The sequence below is a fragment of the Candoia aspera genome, chromosome 3 (assembly GCF_035149785.1).
Source record: "Candoia aspera isolate rCanAsp1 chromosome 3, rCanAsp1.hap2, whole genome shotgun sequence".
NCBI lineage: Eukaryota > Metazoa > Chordata > Lepidosauria > Squamata > Boidae > Candoia > Candoia aspera.
In genome coordinates this window covers 51317228-51339350 of record NC_086155.1, presented here as the reverse complement: position 1 = coordinate 51339350, position 22123 = coordinate 51317228, and the positions used below count along the sequence as shown (strand labels likewise).

Sequence of the window (22123 nt, the reverse complement as noted above, 5' to 3'; positions counted from 1 at the left end):
CTCGGGGGGCAGCCGCCCGCCCTTTGGTGCAGCTTCGGAGAGTAGCAGTGTCCGTCGGTTGTCGCAAAAGCAACGATCTCGTGGCCCTTTATAGGGCCTGTGCTGTGAAGATTGCGATCCATTTCCTTTCCTTCCCTCACACGCAGTGGGCGAGGGATGTGTTAAAAAGAAAAAGGCTCAGAGACTGCAAACAAAACTTTGGGGCGGGGGCAAGGTTATCTCTATGTGACTAGTGCTCTGATTCTTATTTAGTGGTTTTGGGTCTACAGCAATTATATGGGGTTTTTTTAGTAGTCATTTCTCTCTGCTTGCTTTTCCTGCCATGAATATGAAATCTCTATTCCTTTCTAGTCTTTATAGCTGAAAAAAAAAACACAACCCGAGATCTACCCAGTTATGGCTAACACCCGGATTTCTGGAAATGAAGAAAGGGTTTGTAGTGGAGTTTATTTTAATATGTTGCAATTTAGTTGTGAACTGTAAAGATAGTTTTATCTCTCATAGTAGAAACTAGCTTCTCTCTCATTTTTTAAAATCTAGCTATGGAGGATTGATTTTGGGGTTTTGTTTGTGCAGAAAAAAAATAATCCTAAATCATATTTGTAGAACTTTACTGGAATCAATTTTTCCATAGGTTTAATTTCAGCTTAGTATGCCACCAATATAGTTCTGCCAAATGGTTTACAGTACAATTCATTTTCAATACAAATTTTCATATTTTACCTATCCTCTAATACATTCTGCAATGTCTGTAAGCCAGTGCTGTTGGCAGTTCTGCCTTTCCCTCACCCACCTACATCTCCTTTCTTGGACAGGCTGATTGTTCAGGTGGTAAAACATTGTAGTAAAAAAACAACAACTCACAACTGGAGCAGTACCCACATATAATGGATGACTCTGTTTCTTGCCCCTCTAATGGATTCATAAGAAAATTGATCCCATGTCATTTGGCAATTTCCCAAAGCAGTAGTTAGAAAACTTTAAAGTAGAATGATATAAATCAGTACCTCCTGTTTTGTATAAAAATCTCAAAGTTAGTCTATACCTATAATCATTTCTATAGACCAGGAATAGCCAGCCTTTTTATGCTAAGAGTGTATTTGGAATTTCAAGAGTGATTTTGTGATTGATGCACTCAAAATGGCTACCGTGAGAGACTTTCCTTTTACCAAAGTGGCTACTATCTAGTAGAAACTTTGTGGGGCCAAGAGGCACAGCTGCAAATAAATATGATGCTAAAAGAAAGGTGAGGCAGGGAGCCTGATGAGTATCAATAGAAATGTCTGGATGTATATTGGTTTCCATGCATACTGCATTGTCTGTTACAGGCTAAGGGTTTAAGCACGTTGCTCAGAGGCTGTGTTTGCAAGTCATAAATCATGCTTGAAAATCACAGTGACATGAATTTCCAAATTAAAAGAAATTAAATGTGGTCTTGTTGAGCTTCACTTAGGTGTATTTTGTGAACAAAATCACTTTTCTGTATATATTAACTTGCATTGTAAGGACAAAAACTCCCAAATGGTTCCTTGTAGGATGCTAAGAGGAAATAATTATACAAGGTGAAGGATTGCTCACTTGCTTTTCTTTCAACTTTTGTATTACTGTTTTTTAGTATAGGTATAGATAGGGAGATTTAAGAATTGTTTATATTCAATCACAGGTAGTTTGCCCTTAATTCAGTACTACAGTAGGTCATTAAGACAGAAACTGTGCCTATAGTTCTGCAATGAGAGATGCTGTGGTAACTTTAGAAAGATTTGAAGATTTTTCTAGCATCCTAATGTTTACAGCATAAATTGGCTACTTACTGTTAGCATGGAATACTTCCATTGATTTTATGCTGCAACGTGCAGCTTCCAGAACAGAGTGCAGCATGAGCCTATACAAGGAAGCTTCCTGTTATCTCAAAATCTATTTTTTATATGGCATGAAGCCTTAGAGCTCTTTAGCATGAGGTAAAATAATTACTCCCCTAAAGGTTTATAATTATGATTTCCCTGATATATTTACAATGAAGTCTGTTTTCTTACTGTAAACACACTAAATTCTACTATGTACAAAACAATAGGAAAATATTCAGTGGCACCTCTATAGAGTACTGGTGGGATAATCCCCCATTTTATAAATTCCCTGAGTGTCATTCACAGAGTCCACAAATACCCTGTTTTATATAATGGGAATTAGAGTAAATGCATATAGATTCATAGTATTAAGAGTCTCTCTTATGTGAGGCTGTCAGCAGCTTAAGCTATGATACTCTCTATATATTGCCTTACGTTGTTCTAGCTCCAAAATTATATCTCATGTATTGTGTCTTCTGTTTTATTTTTACTCAGATTAAATATGTACAGGGAGACCTTTTTACTTGTCCAGAAACAGAGTCCTTGGCTCACTGTATTAGTGAGGATTGTCACATGAGTGCTGGCATAGCTGCTACTTTTAAGAAGAAGTTTGGGGGTGTTCAGGACCTTTTGAACCAACGTAAGTAAAGGGACAAGGCAGAGCAATTTCTAAAGCCAAAGTGATGAGACTGATTTTTCTGTCCTGTTCCACTCATACCTTTAAAATCTGCCCCAGAGGATTGGGGGGCTTCTACACTAGCATTTGAGGACACTTGGAGGTAAGGGACAATTGCCCTTTCTTATTCCATTGGCAGCAGAAAAATCTTCATTAGATTTCATTCTAAATTATCACATCATCTAATTTTGTGAATTATATCCAGTATAAATTTATACTAGATAAATTTATCCCAGTCAAATCTTAACTAATTACAATTACAATATCAAAAATACTTTGCAAGGGACTGCTGTTATGGGTTGTGTTATTTTCGAGGAAAAGTTTGTTTGTTTCTCACATTTCTGCACTGCCCATCTCGCAAGTGACTCTGGGCGGTTTACAATTCAATTAAAATAACAAGAGATTAAAATAATAAAAACAAGTACATCATAAAAATATAAATATAAAATATAGAACATATTTAAAATTTATATAAATATACATTCCTCGGGGCTACATCATGGCAGCAACCACCCCCATGATTGACTTACCCCACTCCCATCCCAAGCGAGGTGGCAAAGCCAGGTTTTCACTCCCTTTCAGAAGGCCGGGAGAGTGGGGGCCTGCCTCACCTCTGGGAGTTAACGTGTTCCACAGGGCAGAGGCCACAGCAGAGAAGGCTTTCTTCCTGGATCCTGCCAATCGGTAATCTCTCATGGACAGGGTCCATAGCACGCCCTCTCTGACTGGGTGGGACGGGTCGATGTAATGGGGATGAGACAGTCCCTTAGGTAGCCTGGACCCATGCCATGTAGGACTTTAAAGGTAATAACCAACACCTTGACTTGGACCTGGAAGCAAACTGGCACCCAATGCAGCTCGCGCAGCTAAGGTGTTATACGTGCCATCCTTGGGGCTCCTGAAACTGCTCGCGCGGCTGCATTCTGAACCAGCTGTAGCTTCCGGATGTTCTTCAAGGGTAGCCTCGTGTAGAGTGCGTTGCAATAATCTATATGGGAGATGATTAGGGCATGAGTGACTGACTGGAGGGCCTTCTGATCCAGGAAGGGACGTAACTGGCACACAACATGAAGTTGGGCAAAGGCTCCCCTGGCCACGGCTGCCACCTGCTCTTCGAACAGAAGTCATGAGTCCAGGAGAACCCCCAGGTTCCGCACTGGATCATTCTGGGGCAGTGCAAACCCATCCAGAACCAAAGATGGTAAGTTCCCGGATGCCAAGGAGCCCCCAGCCCACAGCCACTCTGTCTTACCAGGGTTCAGCGGAAGCCTGTTGTTCCCCATCCAGACCCCCTACAGCCTCCAGGCACTGAGAAAGGGTGGTCACAGCATCGCTTAAGTCACTTGGGATGGAGATGTATAATTGAGTATCATCAGCATATTGATGATACCTCATCCCATGGTAACGGATTATCTCACCCAGTGGTTTCATGTAGATGTTAAAAAGGAGTGGAGAGAGTACCGAACCCTGTGGCATGTTAATCAAGTCCCTGAATTGCCAGTGCAACTCTAGATGGTGTACAGAGATTAGAAACAATATAAAACAAGCATAAACATAGTCAACAGTAACAAAAATAACACAATTATTAAATAATATGAGCCCTGCTGTAGGTTCCTGGAAAATTCAAAATACCTGTTATCTGTAAAGGTGAATTTCTGATTTAAGTATATTTATTCAGGAATTCCCACTGATTTTAATAAAGGTGGTGTTATAGTGCTGCCCTGGTTCACTTTCTCTTTGATTTGCAAATGATATGGAACACTAGTGGGGTTGTGGCCAGTTAGAATAAAGTGAAAATACTGTATGAACTGTTGTTTCCATGGGGTAGATGTTTTAGATGCTCAGCTTTCTAAAATTCTCCTTTTATAATCCCAAAAAGATTAAACAAGATCAGACTTGGGTAACCCCTGGATGGAAAACCACCAGAAAATCTCAGAAAAAAGTAGGCAATGGCAAACTACTTCTGTATTGTTGCTAAGTAAACAACATAAACATATCCAGGATATAATCAGGAGTCAAGCTTGCTTCAGAACAGGCTTGACTTGCTGTAGCTGTATAACTATTTCAAGTAGAGCTATTGATTTTCTTCATATGCCTTGGGTGACCAGCAGCCAGCAATCCTCTACATTATCTTGTTTAAGAAGTATCTAAACAGGGCTTGTGTTGGGGGGGGGAAACCCTGAATAGAACCACTTGGTGATTTAGGTGCTTATCTTGTGTGTTAGCTCTTTTCTGTGTCTGACCAGAGACTCTATTGATGGGATAGGAATCTATCAGTACACTATAGTTTTTAAAAATGTTTATGGCGTGTATCCTATATTAATTTAGACTATTAATACACTTGTTATCAGTTTATTCAGTTGTCTTGCCTATTCTAATATGCAACTGTAACTTAGAAATGTTAGAAATATGACATGCTGATCATATTACTTTACCATTTTAGAATGAATCTTTAATAAGCACTTATCTAATTAACTTTTACCTACACTTGATTAAGTAACTGTTCATCAATAGGTCACTGAATTCTGTACTGTAAGTTTTTCACATAGGAGGAGGAAGGAGTATTTGGTATCTTCGCCACCTTATCAAAATAATAAAGGCAGGATATAAAATCAAATAAATAAATAGTTTTTCTTTTTTAAAACATGAGAGAATGGGGATGACTATAGTACTCTATTATATCCTTGTTTGTTGCACTAGTTTTGAAAAATAATAAACATATTTTCAGTGCTTTGGAGATGAGGAATTTAACTGATAATTTTTTTAAATTCTGTCATAGACAAGAAGACTGGAGATGTAGCTGTTCTGAAGAGGGAAACCAGATATGTGTACTACTTGGTATGACTTTGGGCACATTTATTGATTCTAGCAGAGATAAATATAGGATTAATGCATCAAGATTTATGATTGGTGAACTTAAGCACCCTCTTCATTGACAAATATTGCTGAAACTTTTAATAACAGTTCCTCTGAAGGAATGGCTATACAAATGCAGTGTTTGCTACTTAAGGGCTGATTGTCTATCTCTTAAGTTCCCAACTGATATAATCAGATACTCTTGTTACTGTGATAAGTAGCATCTCTGTTTCAGTTGTAATAAAAAACATTCAGTGATTCAAGAAGTTTTATTTCAAGCTTTGCACATTAAGTCCAAATCATTTATATAGTAGTAACTAGGGCGAGGATTTCTGTGACATGTCATATTTTTTCTGGAACCTTTATTTGAATTTATAAGTAAGTTAAAACATGTTTTAGAGTAATCTGGTGAGAATTAGATGCTTTTTATTTTGCCTGAAAAGTCATATTTTGACTTTTTAAAGGTGTTACATCATATTTCTGCTTAATTTTGTAACAAACGTCATATTTTGGTCATTAGCAACCCTCCTGATAAGCCAGCAAGTTCGAGCCAGCAAAGAAAGAATTTTTTTTTCTTTTTCTTATTCGCTCCCCAACTCAGGGAGGTGTGTGTGTGTATGTGAGAGAGAGAGAGGTGGGAACAAAGGCTTCTCCCCTGACCAGGCCTGAAAAAAAGGTGAGAATTTGCCTGTTTTGTTTTCTTTTTCTTATTTGCTCCCCAACTCAAGGCTCTCTATCTGTGTGTGTGTGTGTGTGTGTGTGTGTAAGAGAGGGGGAGCAACCTTTTTTAAAATGACTTCAGCAGGCAGAGGTGTCTCCCCTGACCAGGCCTGAAAAAAAGAGTGAGAATTTGCCTATTTTTTTTCTTTTTCTCATTTGCTCCCCAACTCAGGTGTGTGTGTGTGTTCAAGGTGGTGGAGCCACATGAAAGCTGCAATCTGATTTCAGCATGCCTAAAAGTAGATGTTCAGCTAGTGTGAAATTATGGCGTCTTGTTCAAGAATTTGGGGAGCAGATTTTCAGTAGCAATGGTGATATTTTGTTTTGTAAGTTGTGTGAAGTTAAAGTATCAGCCCAAAAGCATTTTAATATTCAACAACATTGTGACACCGCAAAACACAAGAGTTGTTTAGCAAGATTTACCTTCACTGAGAACAGGCAACGTCTCCTTTTCGAGAGAGCTGCTTCTTCAACTGCAGGTTCATCAAATACCCAGTCACAATTTTGTAAGGATCTCTGTACAATGATGGTTACTTCAAATATTCCCTTAAGGAAATTAGATAGTAGTAGCCTCAGGCATTTTTTGGAGAAGTACACCAGTCACCCGATTCCAAATGAATCAACTGTAAGGAAAAATTACATTCTGCCTGCTATGAAGATGTGTTAGCAAAGAGAAGATCTGCTGTTGACAACAACAAGATACGGGCTTCAATAGATGAAACAAGTGATGTAAACGGAAGATATGTAGCCAGTGTTGTTATTGGCACTCTGAAATGTGACAAGCCTGGTGAAGTATTTCTTCTAACATGTGAAACTTTACAAAAAGTAAACAATTCCACTATTGCTATGCTCTTTGACAAGTCTATGAAACTACTCTGGACGGATGGTGTAAAAAGGGGAAATACCCTTCTCTTTGTAACAGATGCCACTCCATACATGACTAAAGCAGCCAAGGAACTTAAACTTCTTTATCCAAAAATGATCCATATCACATGCCTTGCAAATGGTTTACACAGAGTGGCTGAAGAGATTCGAAGCAACTACCCTGATGTACTGTAGATAAGATAATTTCAGATGGGAAAAAAATGTTCATTAAAGCCCTACTTGAGTACAAAAGTGCAAAGAAATTGCTCCTACTTTGGCTCTCCCTTCCTAACCTGTTGTGACATGTTGGGGGATTTGGCTGGATGCGGCTATGTATTATTTCACAAATTATGCTTCCTTGCAGCGGATAGTTAAAGAATTTGACTGTTGTGAATCTTCCTCCATCAAGATTGTGCAAGATCCCTTTTCTGAAACCTTGGCTGGAAACTTAGCATATATAGGATCTAACTTCACTGGATTATCAAGAGCAATCACCCCCCTTGAAACTGTAGGAATGGAACTTAGTGATGCTCTGAACATTGTAAAGCAAACTTGAGAGTGATTTAAAGCAAGCAAAGGGGAAAGTGGTTGAAAAAATTAGTGATAAACTGCAAAGAGTGCTGCAGTCTAATCTGGGTTATTCAACACTTTGCAAAATAAGTAACGTTCTAAATTGACCCGAAGCAAAATTTGAAGACTTCGAGCCAGAATTTTCTCCAGATGAGTTTGCTTTTTTCAAACTTGTTCCTATAACCTCTTGTGATGTCAGAGTTTCTCCAGATACAAGAACATAATGGTGGACAACAGAAGGAGTTTTGAGTTTGATAACCTCAAGATACACGTGGTCAACCAATGCAATTCTGCTGTTAATGAAAACGAATCCAGGGATGACCATTTTACTCTCAAAATGTTCATTTGATTCCTTCAGTACTAGCATTTCTGCACTGGAAGTAAAGAAGAATAAACCTTTTAATTTTTGTGTGTGTATGTAAGTAGATTTTTAAAAATTGGGTGCTAATTTCAGAAAAATTGTAAAGTCGTATTTTTGCTTTAAAAGTCATAATTTTGCTTTAATTGGTCATATTAAGTGGTTTGAAGGTCATAAATGCTTGCATATTTCTAACATTTTAGGTCATAGAAATCCTCGCCCTAGTAATAACATTCTAAAATCAGTTAGGTTTCTTCTAAATAAGTTGTGTTTATCATTATTCCTGTTATATCTGTCTGAAAGCAAGCAGTGAATGTTGCTGAAGGATTTTAATTAAATTTGGTTCATTTGTCATTGTCCTTAAGTATCTAAAAAGACATTTTAGAATTTCTATCCTACTTCTGCTTTTTTTTTTTTTTTAACTAGACAGCACACATTACAACACCTTAAAAATTCCTTTAACTGATGAGTTAGCAGGGTGAAATTTTATATGTATTACTTGGTTGGGTCATATTCGTCAAAACAGTTTTGTGATGAAAAATCTGCTATATTGTTTATGAACAGAACTGTAATCTGAAATATGGTTGCTTTATTTTAAGAAATTTCCCCAAACTGATATGTATAAATCATATCAGAAGATGTAGTTCAGTGTCAGAATTACTGTATAATACAAAAGAATCTTTTTATTTCTCTATTTAAATGATTTGTACATCTTGAGGATTTAACTACAGAATGCCAATATTTGTTGAAGATTCTTGACAAATGATTCCCATCAAATCTAAAATATATCTATTCCACATTTTTACCACCTTTTAGATCTCAAAGAACAAATATTTTCATAAGCCTACATATGACAATTTACGGAAGAGTTTAGAAGCTATGAAAATCCATTGTCTGAAAAATGCGGTAACTCACATTTCTATGCCAAAGTAAGCACATTTTATATTGTAAAGTTACTATACTGTACTATATTTTCACAATGACAAATAAAATAGTTTTTTATAAATTGAAAATCTTTCATTTTTTATTTTATTTGTATTGAAATATTTTGTCTCTGGAAAGAATCTAAAGGAAGGCTCCATAAGTCCAAAAGAGCTACTAACTTTTAAATTAAGAACATTCAGTATATATTTGTGTATATTTAAAGCAAAAGATCTGTTTTCATTGAATTTGGAGGTGTTATCAAATGGAAAATAACACTTTTCAAATCCTGATATATGATTGTATCTCTGAGCAAATGTAGACTCTTTGAGAGCACCATACTTCTATAGCTTGAAAAATGTTACAGAAAATGAAGCTACTTGTTAGATGGTTATAATTATGGATAAGTTTCTAAGAAAACCAGATTTTAGTTTAGTGATATACCTAATGTGCTAATGAATGAATTTGTTTTGGTTTCTTAGCATGTGAGTTCACATTCTCTAATATTTTTGTGAGCCACAAGGTGCTTCCCCCCCACCATATGGGATAATACTTAGCTCACTCAGACAGAGCATCTCAGTCAAGTCATGTCTTGTCATTGAATAAGTTTAATGCTTTTGTATGTTTGTCTCCTTTTGAATATTGATTTCCGTCATTGGTTCCTTGTATGTGCAGTAGCATCTGCCAGTAGAAGAAAATCTCCCCGTGCTACTCCTGATCTGTTGTAGAAGATTTGTGGATCCTTGCCTTAACTTTGTAGCCCTTGATTATTTTATTTTCTATGAATTTATCGATGTTGGTAGCTAGGGCCATAAATCTTGATTTCTAATTCTGTTTTAGTATTATGCTATAGGTTGCAGTACTGAACATTTCCCAATTTAAATGTTGAAAATTATAGTTAACTGTGAACTATGAAATGAAGAAGGGAATAGAATGTACAAGGGGAGAAAGGAATGCAAGAACAAAAAAGATACTAATCCTGATCAAACAATGTTTTCATTATGATCCCAGGACTGGAGCACAGATATGAAAGATATAAATTCATGTGACAAATATACTATATTCATTTTGTGCTGATGTTTGCATTGTTTCTAGTGGGAAAATCTCTAATATTCATTTAAAAGTGCATCCCATAAATGGGAAATATTTTCAGAGTTTTTGGGAGAGAGTGTTGTGAGGACGTTTCTTTAGAACAAATCAATAATTGTGACTATATTGAGATATTTGGCCAGTGATTAGTAGCACATTTGTCCCTAATATGCTGGTTTGAACTAACCCTTGTTTTGGCACTGCTTATATGCTTCCTATAAACTGCCTAGAATTGCCAGGAGTTGGGCAGTGAAATAAATAAATAAATGTCTCAAAGAAAATGTCCAGACAAGAGACTTGTATCCTCTATATTTCAGGATTGGTTGTGGACTTGACCGCCTGGACTGGAAGAAAGTTTCAACAATGCTTGAAGAAGTATTTGAAGATACCAATATCCATATTACAGTTTATACTCTTTAATGCCTACTATAATTGTCTTTTCTGTTTGCTGTTATATCCTTGTATCTCATCTGGGATAAAATGATAAAATTATCTTAGTTCCACTTTCCACAGTTCTTTTCAGACATTTTCTGCTGTTCACAAATTTTAAAAAATGTCAAAATTTACATTCTAGTGTTCATGGATTACATTGTGTATCCATCTTCTATTTAGCAATTGCAAGATATTATTTTAAGAAAAACACTTGGCACTACAAGTTTTTGGACTAGATTGGCGATCTATTTTGTGTGGAAGAGATTGGTATAAGGTGGAAAGCTATGTTTCAGTTAAAGATGTAAATGTTAAAAGAAACAGATTTTCTTTTTCACATATATAAATAAAAGGCCTTTTCCAAATATGAGTTCATTTATGTTTTTGAAATACTGCAGTATATCATTGCTCATACAGAGTTATTTGTGTCCACCCAGGTCCACTGTTGAAATGTATAGGGAGTGCTGTATATTTAAGCATTCCATGAACATGTTCATACACATAATGGAATTCTGAACTGGTTTTGCTTAGGTGGTTTCTTTAACAGAGTACATATTGCTAAAATAGCAAATGATGAGTGATAGATAAAATAATTTAGTGTGACTCTGAGGGCAACTCTGAGGGAAAATTTATAATAAAAATGGATAATATTGAAATAAAAATCATATTGTAAGTCTCTATGTAAGAGGCTTTTTCAAATTAAAAGTGTAATTGGGGACAGCTCACTAAAAACTAGGCATGTTTAGTGAGATGTATTGTTTCCCATTTGTTTAATTTTTAAAATTATACTAAAAATGCTTTAAACGTTATCATAAAGCAGCTGAGCCAGCATTCATTAGGAAATTATTTCTCATGATTAACAGAGACCAAGCTTTTTTATAATATGTGTACTAATCAGTTCACAAGTGCAAGAATATTTGTATCACACTCAACCAATGCTTTGTGAATGGCCACTGTCAATTAGTAATTAGTAATGCCTCTCTCTACATTTCTCTTTGACTTCTTCACACTGCATATTTATGCAGTTTTTAGTTGTGCTTGATAGCATCATTATCAATATTTGTTTAAAAATCTAAAATGTTAAAAACACAATTGTTAAATTTGTTTTTTTTAAGTTTCTTTGGGTGGGATATAACCTTTTCTAAAGTTGTAAGTGAAAGAACTTTGCTTTACAGATATTTAATTCTGTTTCCTGTCATTCATAATGTTTTTTTTTCTTCCATGTGAACAACAGTACTGCAGGTTCATGTATTTCAAAAAAATCAGATGCCTACATACAGCATAATAAATGTATTTTTAGTCTATCAGCGCTGCAGCATGTCAGCTGGAGACTTGTAGTGTTTCCTGTTTCAAAGCAGCTCTGGAAAACTGAGTTGAGAGTCCCAAATGTCAGAGTATATCATGCTTCTTGCTCCATTGGGTTGGCCGATTTTTCCTGGAGAGGCAGAAAAAGAGACATGAAATGCTTTTCTCAGCAATATGGTGTTTTACCTGTTGCAAAATGGGTTATTTTGGAGGGGGATTGATCTGTCTACTTTCTATATTCATAAAATCCATTTGACACCCTTTATGTAGCCAGAGACACTTTCTTAATAGCTTCTACAAACATCCTGTTGATAATTTTACGGAGATTGATATGGGCTTTTAATTTTATACTTTTAAGGTTCCAGTTGAATTTTTTTTTGTAATTATCATGTGTCTGCTTTAGTTGATTAAAATACTTTGAAAGATTATTTATGTTCCCTCTTTTTTTGCATCCAGATTCAAATTGATGGGATTTGCAGCATGGAATTTGTACTGCAGAAAATGCAGCCATTTGAAACTTGCATAACTGTAATAGATTTATATTTCTGATTTAAATAGAGTAGCAGATGGATTGGGGAGAGAGGCATAGTTTGGTGTTAGAGCTTTCCTTTGCATTCAGAAATCTCCTGTTTCAATTACACCAAAGTATCCGTCCCTCAAAACTTAGAGAGCAGCTGCCACTGGGTTGAACTGGATCAGTGTTTTTCAATCTTGGCAGCTTTAAGATGTGTGGACTTCAACTCCCAGAATTCCCCAGCCAGGATGCTGGCTAGGGAGTTCAAGTCCACACATTTTAAAGCTGCCAAGTTTGAAAAACACTGAGCTAGATGGATCAGATGTTATAAGGCTGATCTATATTCATTTGCTGCTTCCACTGATCAGTTTTTCTAACTGACCCCATGTAGATGCATGGAGTCATTGCCATATGGAAGTGTGGTGAGTGGAGAGAAATTAGATTCCAAGGGATTCAGACTCTGGAAGCATTAAAACAAGCTGATCTATCAGTTCAGGTGGGAGCAGAGACAGTGCTAAGGAGGCAAACAAGATGGAGTTTTCTTTTTAAAAAGAGCTACTCCAGTTTGCTTACGTTTTTCACTGGAGAAGTAGGATAATCTCTCCTCAGAGTTGGCTGAAAGCCAGGAAAGAAAACTGCAGCCATATATAGAAATCTGGATTGAACATTAGGGAATTACAGTACACAGCTAACTAGAGATTAGTGAAAGATACATGCAGATTAGAATTCTAATTTAGAGGATAATTTGAGCTGTGGGATTTTGTTTGCTATATTTGTGTGTGATCATGTTGGAGTAGTAGCTGAAATCAACTCGAAGTTGCTGTTGATTTTTTCTTTTTGTGCCTTTTTAGCTTCTAGTGTTTTATGTTTGATATGCATAGTAAAGACTTGAATTCTTAATGATGGTCATTTTGGGCAGCCTTTAGCACATGTTTCTCCTCTAGTCAACCTATTGCCAGAACAGTATTGCCCTTTACCTCCTGAGTAAATCTGGGAGAAAAGGGTTTCTGCAATGTGCCAGCAGTTGATAAAATAGGATTCAGAACATCTCTTCAGTGAAATGCAGAGATGTGTCCTCTAATCTGCCCAAAGTTGTCATTTAAAAACTTGAGCAGACCAAAATAAGTTTTGTTTCTTGAGATGATCTGAAAAGCTACCCTTAAAGAGGGAGAGACATGGATTTCAAACTCTCACTTCCACACTAACCTCAGTGCAAAAGTTCAGCAAGCTTTTCTTCATAAAATTGGAAGTTCTCCTGAATGTCTTCCCAGGGTGTAAATGCTTTTGCTTCACCTTCTTCCTGCTCAACAAAGTTTTGCCAGACATACTCAAAATCTTGAGGCTTCATGATCCTCAATTTACAACCAGCTGTTTTCATTTTCTTCAAGGCACCTTGTATGTCAGGTTCCTCCCACATGAATAGACGACCTGCTGCAACAGAGAGATGTAGGTTCTTGTTCTTCTGAAGTGCTTTAGTTATCAGATCAGCACAGCCTACGCAGGGGCTACAAGTGATGTACCAGGTGACATTGTAGCGCAGACCAGACTCACACGTGGGCAAGATGGTATTGAAGAAGGCATCTTCTGCGTGGGCTGCTGCATGTTCATCTTCCAGGTAGCCCCGTAAGGTTTTGGACTCCTTGCCCTGAATCTCTATGATGTAGCACAGGAAGGTCTTGTTTCTTCCTGAACTGTATTCGACGTTCTTGAACTGGAAATTGAAAAAGGAGGCTGGAAGCCGTTCTCTGGAGAGAGGAGTAAAAGTCTCAGTGTTGTTACAGAGTTTATAATTTAACTACCTTATACAAGCATTAATTTACAGCAACACTATTGTTCCCCAAGGTATGTAGCGGAAGCAACCAGACTATGGCTATTTCCCACTTATGTGCAGAATTAACCTCACCAATTTAGGTATTCTGGAGGTATGGGGTAGGAATTACTACTTAATACTAGAAGTTTGCTTTGAGTTGGAAAAAGCAAGAAGAGATGAGTCACACACTGTTAACAGCTATCACCAGCTCCTTTTGTTTTCTAGAACCATTTTTTTCCAACCTGGTCCTGACTAAATGTATTGGGCAACATTTCTCACCTGGACAGAAATTACAGAATTTCAATTCAGTAGTTTAATCTATCTGGGGATTTAAACTGGAAAGTTGTACAAAGGGTAGGCTGTGCACAGTTTTTCAAGTAATGTGTTGGTGATGTAGTCAGTTAAGAGCATAGTTTACACTTTGCATTATAGCTTCTGTTCATTTTCTTACTTTCTTCTGTAATACTGATGCAGTCTACTAGAGAAGTATGTAATTATTCTACATTTTTGTGATCTAAAGACATTTGTAAGCACTCTACTGACCTTTTCTTTTCTGTCAGTGTTCCCCTCCCAATAGATTTTACTAAGCATTTTTTAAACTTGTAATGTTACCCATTCAATATTATTTCAAATATAAAAGAATAAAAATAAAGCACAAATAGCGCTTATATCATTTTACTGAAATGAGTAACATAAGTCTTGGGTCCTTGAAAATAAACCTTTGAAAACATTTAGAACTCTTTTCTTTAATTGCAATGTATTTTAAATGATTTTATACCAGAATGCTTGTGGAAAATAGATCTAATCATCTGATGTCTCCCTTTATCATTCTTTAAAGATACCCAAGTGCATGTTCAGTGAGATGTGAATGTGGAAGAATAGAGAATTTTCAGTGGCAAATTGGTAGGAAAGGGAAAACACGTAACTTTCCTCTCTCCAAGTTTTTCTCCCGTGGCCCCCAGCTACAACACTAAGAAGCCTATCAGTTGCAGTGGAAGATGATGGTGTGGGAACAGTATGATTGTATCCCCGAAACATTTACAAGCCTCTTTCTGCAGCTAGGTAGCAATGGCAATGGATAAGCATATTTTTTTTGCCATTTCATTGCAGAGAATCTCCCATGCACCCTTCCCTTTTACCACAGTCCAATTAAATTAAGAAGGAAGGCAAAGCAATCTTCATAACACATATATTCACAGACTTTAGATGCATACATGTCTCCCTTACAGTGATCTTTGCCAGGAAATCAGCTGTCAGGACCACTTCAATCATCCTGATACATTAGGCAAGAGTTTCTCAACCTGGGCCATCCTAAGATACGTGGACTTCAGCTCCAACCAGCTTAAGATACGTGGACTTCAACCAGCATTGCTGGCTGGGGAATTCTGAGAGTTGCAGTCCACACATCTTAAAGTGGCCCAGGTTGAGAAACCCTGTGTTAAGCAGGTGATATATACTGCTTTATTGAGAGCCAGTTTGGTGGTGTGGTTAAGGCACCAGGCTAGAAACTGGGAGACCGGGAGTTCTAGTCCCGCCTTAGGCACAAAGCCAGCTGGGTGACCTTGGGCCTGTTGCTTTCTCAGCCCTAGGAAGCAGGCAATGGTAAACCACTTCCAAAAAACCTTGCCAAGAAAACTGCATGGACTTGTCTAGGCAGTCTCCAAGAATCAGACACTATTGAACAGATACTTTACAGTATGAGATATGTAGGTTTTAAATTAATCTGTCCTTCCTGTATAATACTTACATACAGCTTATAAATGCTTTTAGAAAGTGGAATTCCTCCACCAATCTTCTGCTTTAAGCTCTTTGTTTTGAAAAATTGTTCTTGCCTGTTATTTTTTTCCTCTGGTCTCCAACTAGCAAACATCTACGCTTCACATTTTTTGATAGAATGCTTGTCATTAATGAGTACAGAAATAGTTTTCCCATTATTTTAGTTGACCCTAGGAATTATACCTATTACACTATTAGAGGAATGTTTTCAATCATTTCAATATGATTACATGAGGGGTATGTCCTGAAAAAAATAGAGTCTTCCACCCCATCGACTTCAGTGGGAAACTGAAGGTTTTCTAAGAAAGGATAGATTTTGTGTCTGGTTAAATAAAATTTAAATAAATAGCCATGCTACTCTTTTGCACACAGACAAAACAAAAACTCTTGTGATATCTTTAAGACTAAACCACTGATTATGTTACCAGCTTTTGTGAACTGCAGTACAATGTAGTTTTATCTCTCTTTTGAAATAAAATATAAAAGCCCAAAACGTGATGGTGGCTATTCACAAGATGATTATTAGGTGTGACATAAGCATTCTTGCACTAGTGAACTGATTAACATGTATAGTATTGGTCTTTGATTAATCCGTATTAAAGAATTTTGAACCTCTTAATTGTAGATTAGTTATTTTATGATAAAATCAGCTTTTTAATATTCTTTTGCCTAAGGAGGACTTTCTACCCTGAGATCAGTGATAGAGAGCTATTTCTGCTAAGATGTTTATGTCTTATTTTAATACTGGCTAGAAAGGAAGCTGGCTTAAGAAATCACTGTGGATTTTGAGCTTTGGCAACAATGCTGGCCAGATATTCTGTCTGGGTAGCAATTTCCATGGTCCCTGATTGGTGGATTTCCTTGCTTCTTTACCCCTCCCATTCTTCCTGGAAAGCAAGTGTCAATTACTTTCTTTTTGTTGGATGTCTTTGGGAACATGTGGTGGATTGGTAAAGAAAAAAGAAAAAAAACCCATAATTTTACCATTTCCCCCACCCTTTGGGCTAGAAGGGGAAATTGGTAGAACTGTTGTCAGTTTCATCTGGTTAAAATGAAAATAAAGATCCACCATTTCACCATTCTGTCAATGAACTTGTTAAAATAACCACAATAACAATAACAACACAGCCTTTCACTGGACCAGCAGCTCAGGATAAAATGGCTGTAGAGGATAGTGACAAGAGGCAAGGGGGTTCCTCCCATCACAGTATACAGTAGCCAACTGGAGTAGAAACATTTTCCTACAAGGAGCTGAAGTGCAACAGGCAGACAGCACACTATTTATCCCAGCAGAAGTTAGGATGTAGGGCAAGAAAAGCTAGGAGGTGCTTGCTTTGGTGGTGGGATAAGGACAGGTTGAGGGTGACATCATGTGCTTCTGTCTTCAAGACATAGCTGTCCTTGAGTGAAAGAAAGGAGGACATGCAGATGTGCCCAGAGTGTTCCGGGAGTTTGAATTCTGAGTTCTATCTATATTTATTGCCACTTCCTGTTGTATTAATATAGAATGCTGTAGTTTGTGTGGATTATGCTGGAGTCTTTCTTCTGAAGGGAAGCAGAAGTCTTGTTCTGAATTCATATAGCTCAGTATTTTTAGATCATGAGCATGCTGGCTGGGGAATTTGGGGAGTTGAAGTCCACACATCTTGAAGTGCTAAGTTTGAAAAGCACTCAACTAGAAGGACCAGATGTTATAAGGCTGATCCTATATTCATTTGCTGCTTCCTCTAATCAGTTTTTCTAACTGACTTCATGTAGATTCATGGAGTCATTGCCATATGGAAGTATGAGGAATGGAGAGAAATCAGATTCCAAGGGATTCAGACTCTGGAAGCATTATGGGAAAAAAAGCTGATCTTTGCTGGATAGGGAATTCTGGGAGTTAAGCTGTCCACACATCTTAAAGTGGCCAAGTTTATAAAAACACGGATATAGATTGTCCCCCTTCATCCTGTCATTTGAAATCCCTATAGACAATTGCTTGCTAAAACAGAATTCAGGGAAAAGCACAATAAAATCTACCAGGTGAAGTTGTTATTGTAAAATAGGTGGGAATGCCTTCAACCAATCTTCACCTTAACCATTTGAGAAAGATGAGGTATAGGTATGTGCCAAATGTTTCAAATTTGACATGCCTTGAGCTTGACATGGGTTGTTCTGACCTTACTGGAAATTTTCTGAACGTCTTCTGTCCATTCCAGAAGGGGTTCAAATTTAAAACAACTGTACTTTGAATTTGAAATGTGTTGTTTGAAACAGGTCCTACAACTTTGAATTGGGTGGTTAAGCTAAGGACATTTCTGAGCAGTTGAGAAGAGCTAATTTGAAATGGAGCATTTTGAGCTCAGATAGTTTCAGATTCAAAACTAGAGGAAGATCTGTGCCATTATTATTTACTTTTTACAGTTTCATTTTTTTTTACTATATTGTTCTTTGTATTGTGTTTGACTTTGTACATTACCTAGAGCAGTGTTACATATCTTAAAGTTGCTAAGGTTGAGAAACACTGACCTAGAGCCTTTGGAGTAAGGTGGTTCTGATGGTTTAATTTTGGTTGCAGAACAATGTAGTGTAAATGAATGCTCTGTAGTATCTCAAGAAATGTACATGGTTACCTATAGAATAAATCATCACACTGAAAAATGGGGTAAGGGATAATCTTAATTCTAAAGACTGGTCAGGTGCCCAACACAGTTCCACAGTTACATCTATTTGGGGCAGCGTTAAAAGAAATTCTGGCAAGAAAGCAAACATTTGTAATCTGGTGATTGTAGCTGAAATGTTTCAACTGCCCTGGGATAATTAGGCAGAACTGTTGCTATGCTTAGGGTTTTTAATCCCTAATTATCTGGATGTCTTTTTTCATCATGCTAGTATGTAAATAATTGAAACCATAATTTATCTTTGTGTCCACAGGGGTGATCTACTGTAAGTCTTAGAATAATACAGTTTTATGGATAGAACAGATTTCAGTAGAAGAGAATATATGTAGCTCAGGGTTGAACTGTGGAGTCTTTGGTGCTCTCTGAGCTTGGCTGTTTGCTTGCAGACATTTCATTACCCAACTAGGTACCATCATCAGTGCTAGTGGGGGTGGGGTTTGCTCCCTGTTTATATACAGTAGCTTGCCCTGCCAGGGTGGGGGTGTGGTTCTCTCCTTGGTATCAAGGAACCAAGAATCAAGGAACTACCAAGATTAAACATGATTTATTCCACTCATAAATAAGATTAAAATTACACATTTTAATTAATATTACATATTTTAATAAATATGAATTAGTTAATATGAGTATCCTCCAGTCACAAATTTGATAATTTTTGTTATGTTTAAAATTATAATTTAATTAACTTTTGACAGTCCCTGGGTGCCACTGCCTATTTTTAGGGACACATGTGGCCTTGGGCCCTCAGGCAGTGCTACTTTCCCTTGGGAGTTGTGGAACAATTACATCAGGCAGCAGTTGCTGTAGGACAGAGTAGCTGCAAAGTGCTGGAGGAGTGAGCTGTGCGGGCCGTGCACCTGTCCTGTTCATGTTGCTGCTAAAACACTGTTACCTCATTAGACTAGGCAGTTTCTCTGCAGGGAATGGGGGAATCCCATGGTGTACTTTGGTGCAGGTATCAGAATATCTTGGGGCAGCCTTGATTCAACTGACCAGAAGCAATGTCCAAAGGGCATTTATGAATCATGAATTGAGATTATTTTATGAATACTCTAGTGCATAATCTTACTAGGGAGTTCAGTGGGATTTACTGCCTATAGGATGGAGCACTTGCTTAGATTCTTACCGTACTTTCAGATAATACAATAGTCTTCGCTAGTAACACTGATGTTTACAAATTGGCCCAAATTGCCTTGTTGCTATTTTTGTCATGAGAAAAAGGAATGAATAAAATTTAGCCTGTTGCTCCATCCTCGTGTGGCTTAATGGGCTAGGCTAGAAAAATTAATGCCTATCACAAGAACTGAACCTTAGAGAGATTTCATGCAGAATCTGTCTATATTCTGGATAGTAGCAAAGCATTGTCTCAGGGTTTCACTGCAAGCTCCATTCATTATTTTTCATAGGTCACAGGTGTGACAAATGGCACAGAAAGACAATGACTCCAACTGGCAGTGACTCCAAAAGACACTACTGTATCTAGATCCTTGACTGAAGTTTCTAGTAATTCTGTTTGTGTGTGTGTATATATGTGTGTGTAGAGAATGAAAGGCAAAGTTCCCCAGCTGAGGTTCCTCCAGATCTGCTGGATTCCAACATGCTATCTAGGAGATTATGAGATTTGAAATCCAACAAATATGAGTGGTACTTAGTTGAGAAAAGGTGTGATAATCTAGTTAGTTGATTTTTTATTAAATATGTGCCATCAAGTCAGTTCTGAGTCTTAGTGACTACATAGATTGAGTTTCTCCAAGAAATCTAGTTAGTTGTAGAACAGAATCAAGATAATGCTACATGCTTGATTTTGAAATCATATCAATTAGTGTGTGTGTGTATCTATCTATATATACACTCAATTATATTTAATAACTTATGCTAAATATTACAAGTGCTTAGAGAGCAGATTTTATTTTCTGATTGATATTTTTCCTCTAAAATGATTTAAAAATTAGTGATACAGGATTATTTGGCTAGTTATTTTTAAAAATGTATTTCTCTTATCTCAATCCTTTTAGAGCTCTCCAATGAATTTACCATTCACTGCTGCAATTAGGCCTTTCCAACGATTTGATTTTAGATACCTTCAAGTGAACTAGCAGCTCTTATTTTTCTAGGAAGTAGATTCAGTCTTACATTTCTCCAATTCTACCCAGTAATGCTCTGATTTTTTTTTTTAACCTGTCAGTGCTTTTTTAACAGAGTTTTCTATGTGGAAAGAAAATGCATACATTTCAGCAGTCTTATGGGATTTGCAAAAGCAATACTGCACAACTAAGCCATAGATAAGATTTATTTTCTTTTTTCCCCCCCTGCAAGGGAGAATAATCATTTCAGTGCCATACATGATCATGCTAAAATAAGTGGCTTTGCCCCAGATATATCTGAGCTTAGCCTGGCTGGATATAATTTAAGTCTCTCCCCATTTTATTGCAAGACTCAGATATAATCTGCTTTCATTATTAACAGCGAAATCCTCACATGTGAGGCTGGCATCTCTTTTTAAAGAAACCTGCAAACATGGCCCTGGTTAGCTCACACAGATTCCTAAACAGAGAGTCACTCTGGTCAACTGGGAGATGAAATATGGCTCTTACCCTGTGACAATTTCAAAGGGTGGCAATTCCTCCAGTTCCTTTGGCTTTTCTGCCTCTGCGGATTCCTCTGCGTTTTCAGCCTTTTCACCATCCTGGGCTGCTGGAGGTTGTTCCTGCTTCTCAGCCATCCTGTTGTACTGTAGTGGGTGCCCAAAGACCACAGCAATGGCCAAGACCTGGGCACAGGCTTCAGAAGCAGAAATGGAGGGGGTGGGAGGAGAGAGCTGGAAATTGCAGTCCTCAGGAGCTATATATGGAATGGGAACAGTGGCAGAGATGGAAGCAGGCTAGGATGACCCCAGCAATCTCAGATAACACCTTCTTCACTTTTAACTCTGGCCTGAGACACTCTTTTGCTCCCCTTTTATTTTAAATATGAAGTGATGAGTGGAGCGTGGGCGGATTAGGTAATGGATGGAAAATCCTGAATGCAAAAGTAACCTATTTATCCATAGCTATGACAGAAATCTGACACCTAGCAGGAAAGCTGGCCACTCTCCTATGTTCTTGGACTTACCAAAATGCCTTCTTCCTGCCCTTGAGGGACCACCTTCCGAGGAGCCAAGAGGCAGGTACCTTTTTTTTTTTTTTACAACAAACACTCCTGTTATCATTAGGTAGAGCTGAGTTAAATGCTGTCAGAGGTTTTTTTTGCTCAAACCTGAATTTTTTTCCTCACATGAAAGTGACAGCTTTAAAATGCCTTACTTCCTAGGCAGATATACTGAAAGTCACAGACTGAAAATATTTCAGCTGAAAGTACCACACTATTATCTGAACCTAATTGATTTCAGTTTTCCTCACCTCCTTAGGCAGCTGACGGAAAACCTGTTGGACACAGTCTGACTTTTGTTGAAGATTTAAGAATGCTATTATAAAAACCTTCTATTGCTCTGCTGCCTTTTTCTGTTGCTACTTACAGTCAGCCTGGCTGTGTGAATATTGTGCTCAGCTGGAATTCCAAGTTAAGGGACCACGACCGACTGCTATTATCTTGAGACAAGAGATTAAAGTAAGAAAAAGAATGCGCAGATGAATGTGGAAACATGAAAACTCTGCTACTAACCAGATGAGGTATGAAATTGATTCTGCTTAAGATATGGGATGGTATATGCCATGGACTCTGCAGCTGCT

General features: G+C 37.4%; 2 protein-coding genes across 2 annotated transcripts; one reads left to right on the top strand and one right to left on the bottom strand.

Moving 5' to 3' along the window:
* Nucleotides 1-170: 170 nt before the first annotated feature.
* Nucleotides 171-12060, top strand: OARD1 (O-acyl-ADP-ribose deacylase 1). The gene is made up of 5 exons (XM_063297645.1): nucleotides 171-432; nucleotides 2340-2484; nucleotides 5300-5358; nucleotides 8705-8817; nucleotides 10216-12060. Exons 1-5 carry the CDS (start codon nucleotides 397-399, stop codon nucleotides 10316-10318), a joined length of 456 nt encoding a protein of 151 aa, XP_063153715.1. The 5' UTR covers nucleotides 171-396; the 3' UTR covers nucleotides 10319-12060.
* On the bottom strand, nucleotides 11640-21379 carry APOBEC2 (apolipoprotein B mRNA editing enzyme catalytic subunit 2). Its single transcript, XM_063297644.1, has 3 exons — nucleotides 20990-21379; nucleotides 13353-13891; nucleotides 11640-11762 (listed from the first exon to the last, which is right to left on the bottom strand). The coding sequence occupies exons 1-2, from the start codon at nucleotides 21115-21117 to the stop codon at nucleotides 13354-13356; spliced, it is 666 nt and encodes a 221-aa protein (XP_063153714.1). The 5' UTR covers nucleotides 21118-21379; the 3' UTR covers nucleotides 11640-11762; nucleotide 13353.
* Between the last annotated feature and the right edge of the window lie 744 nt (nucleotides 21380-22123).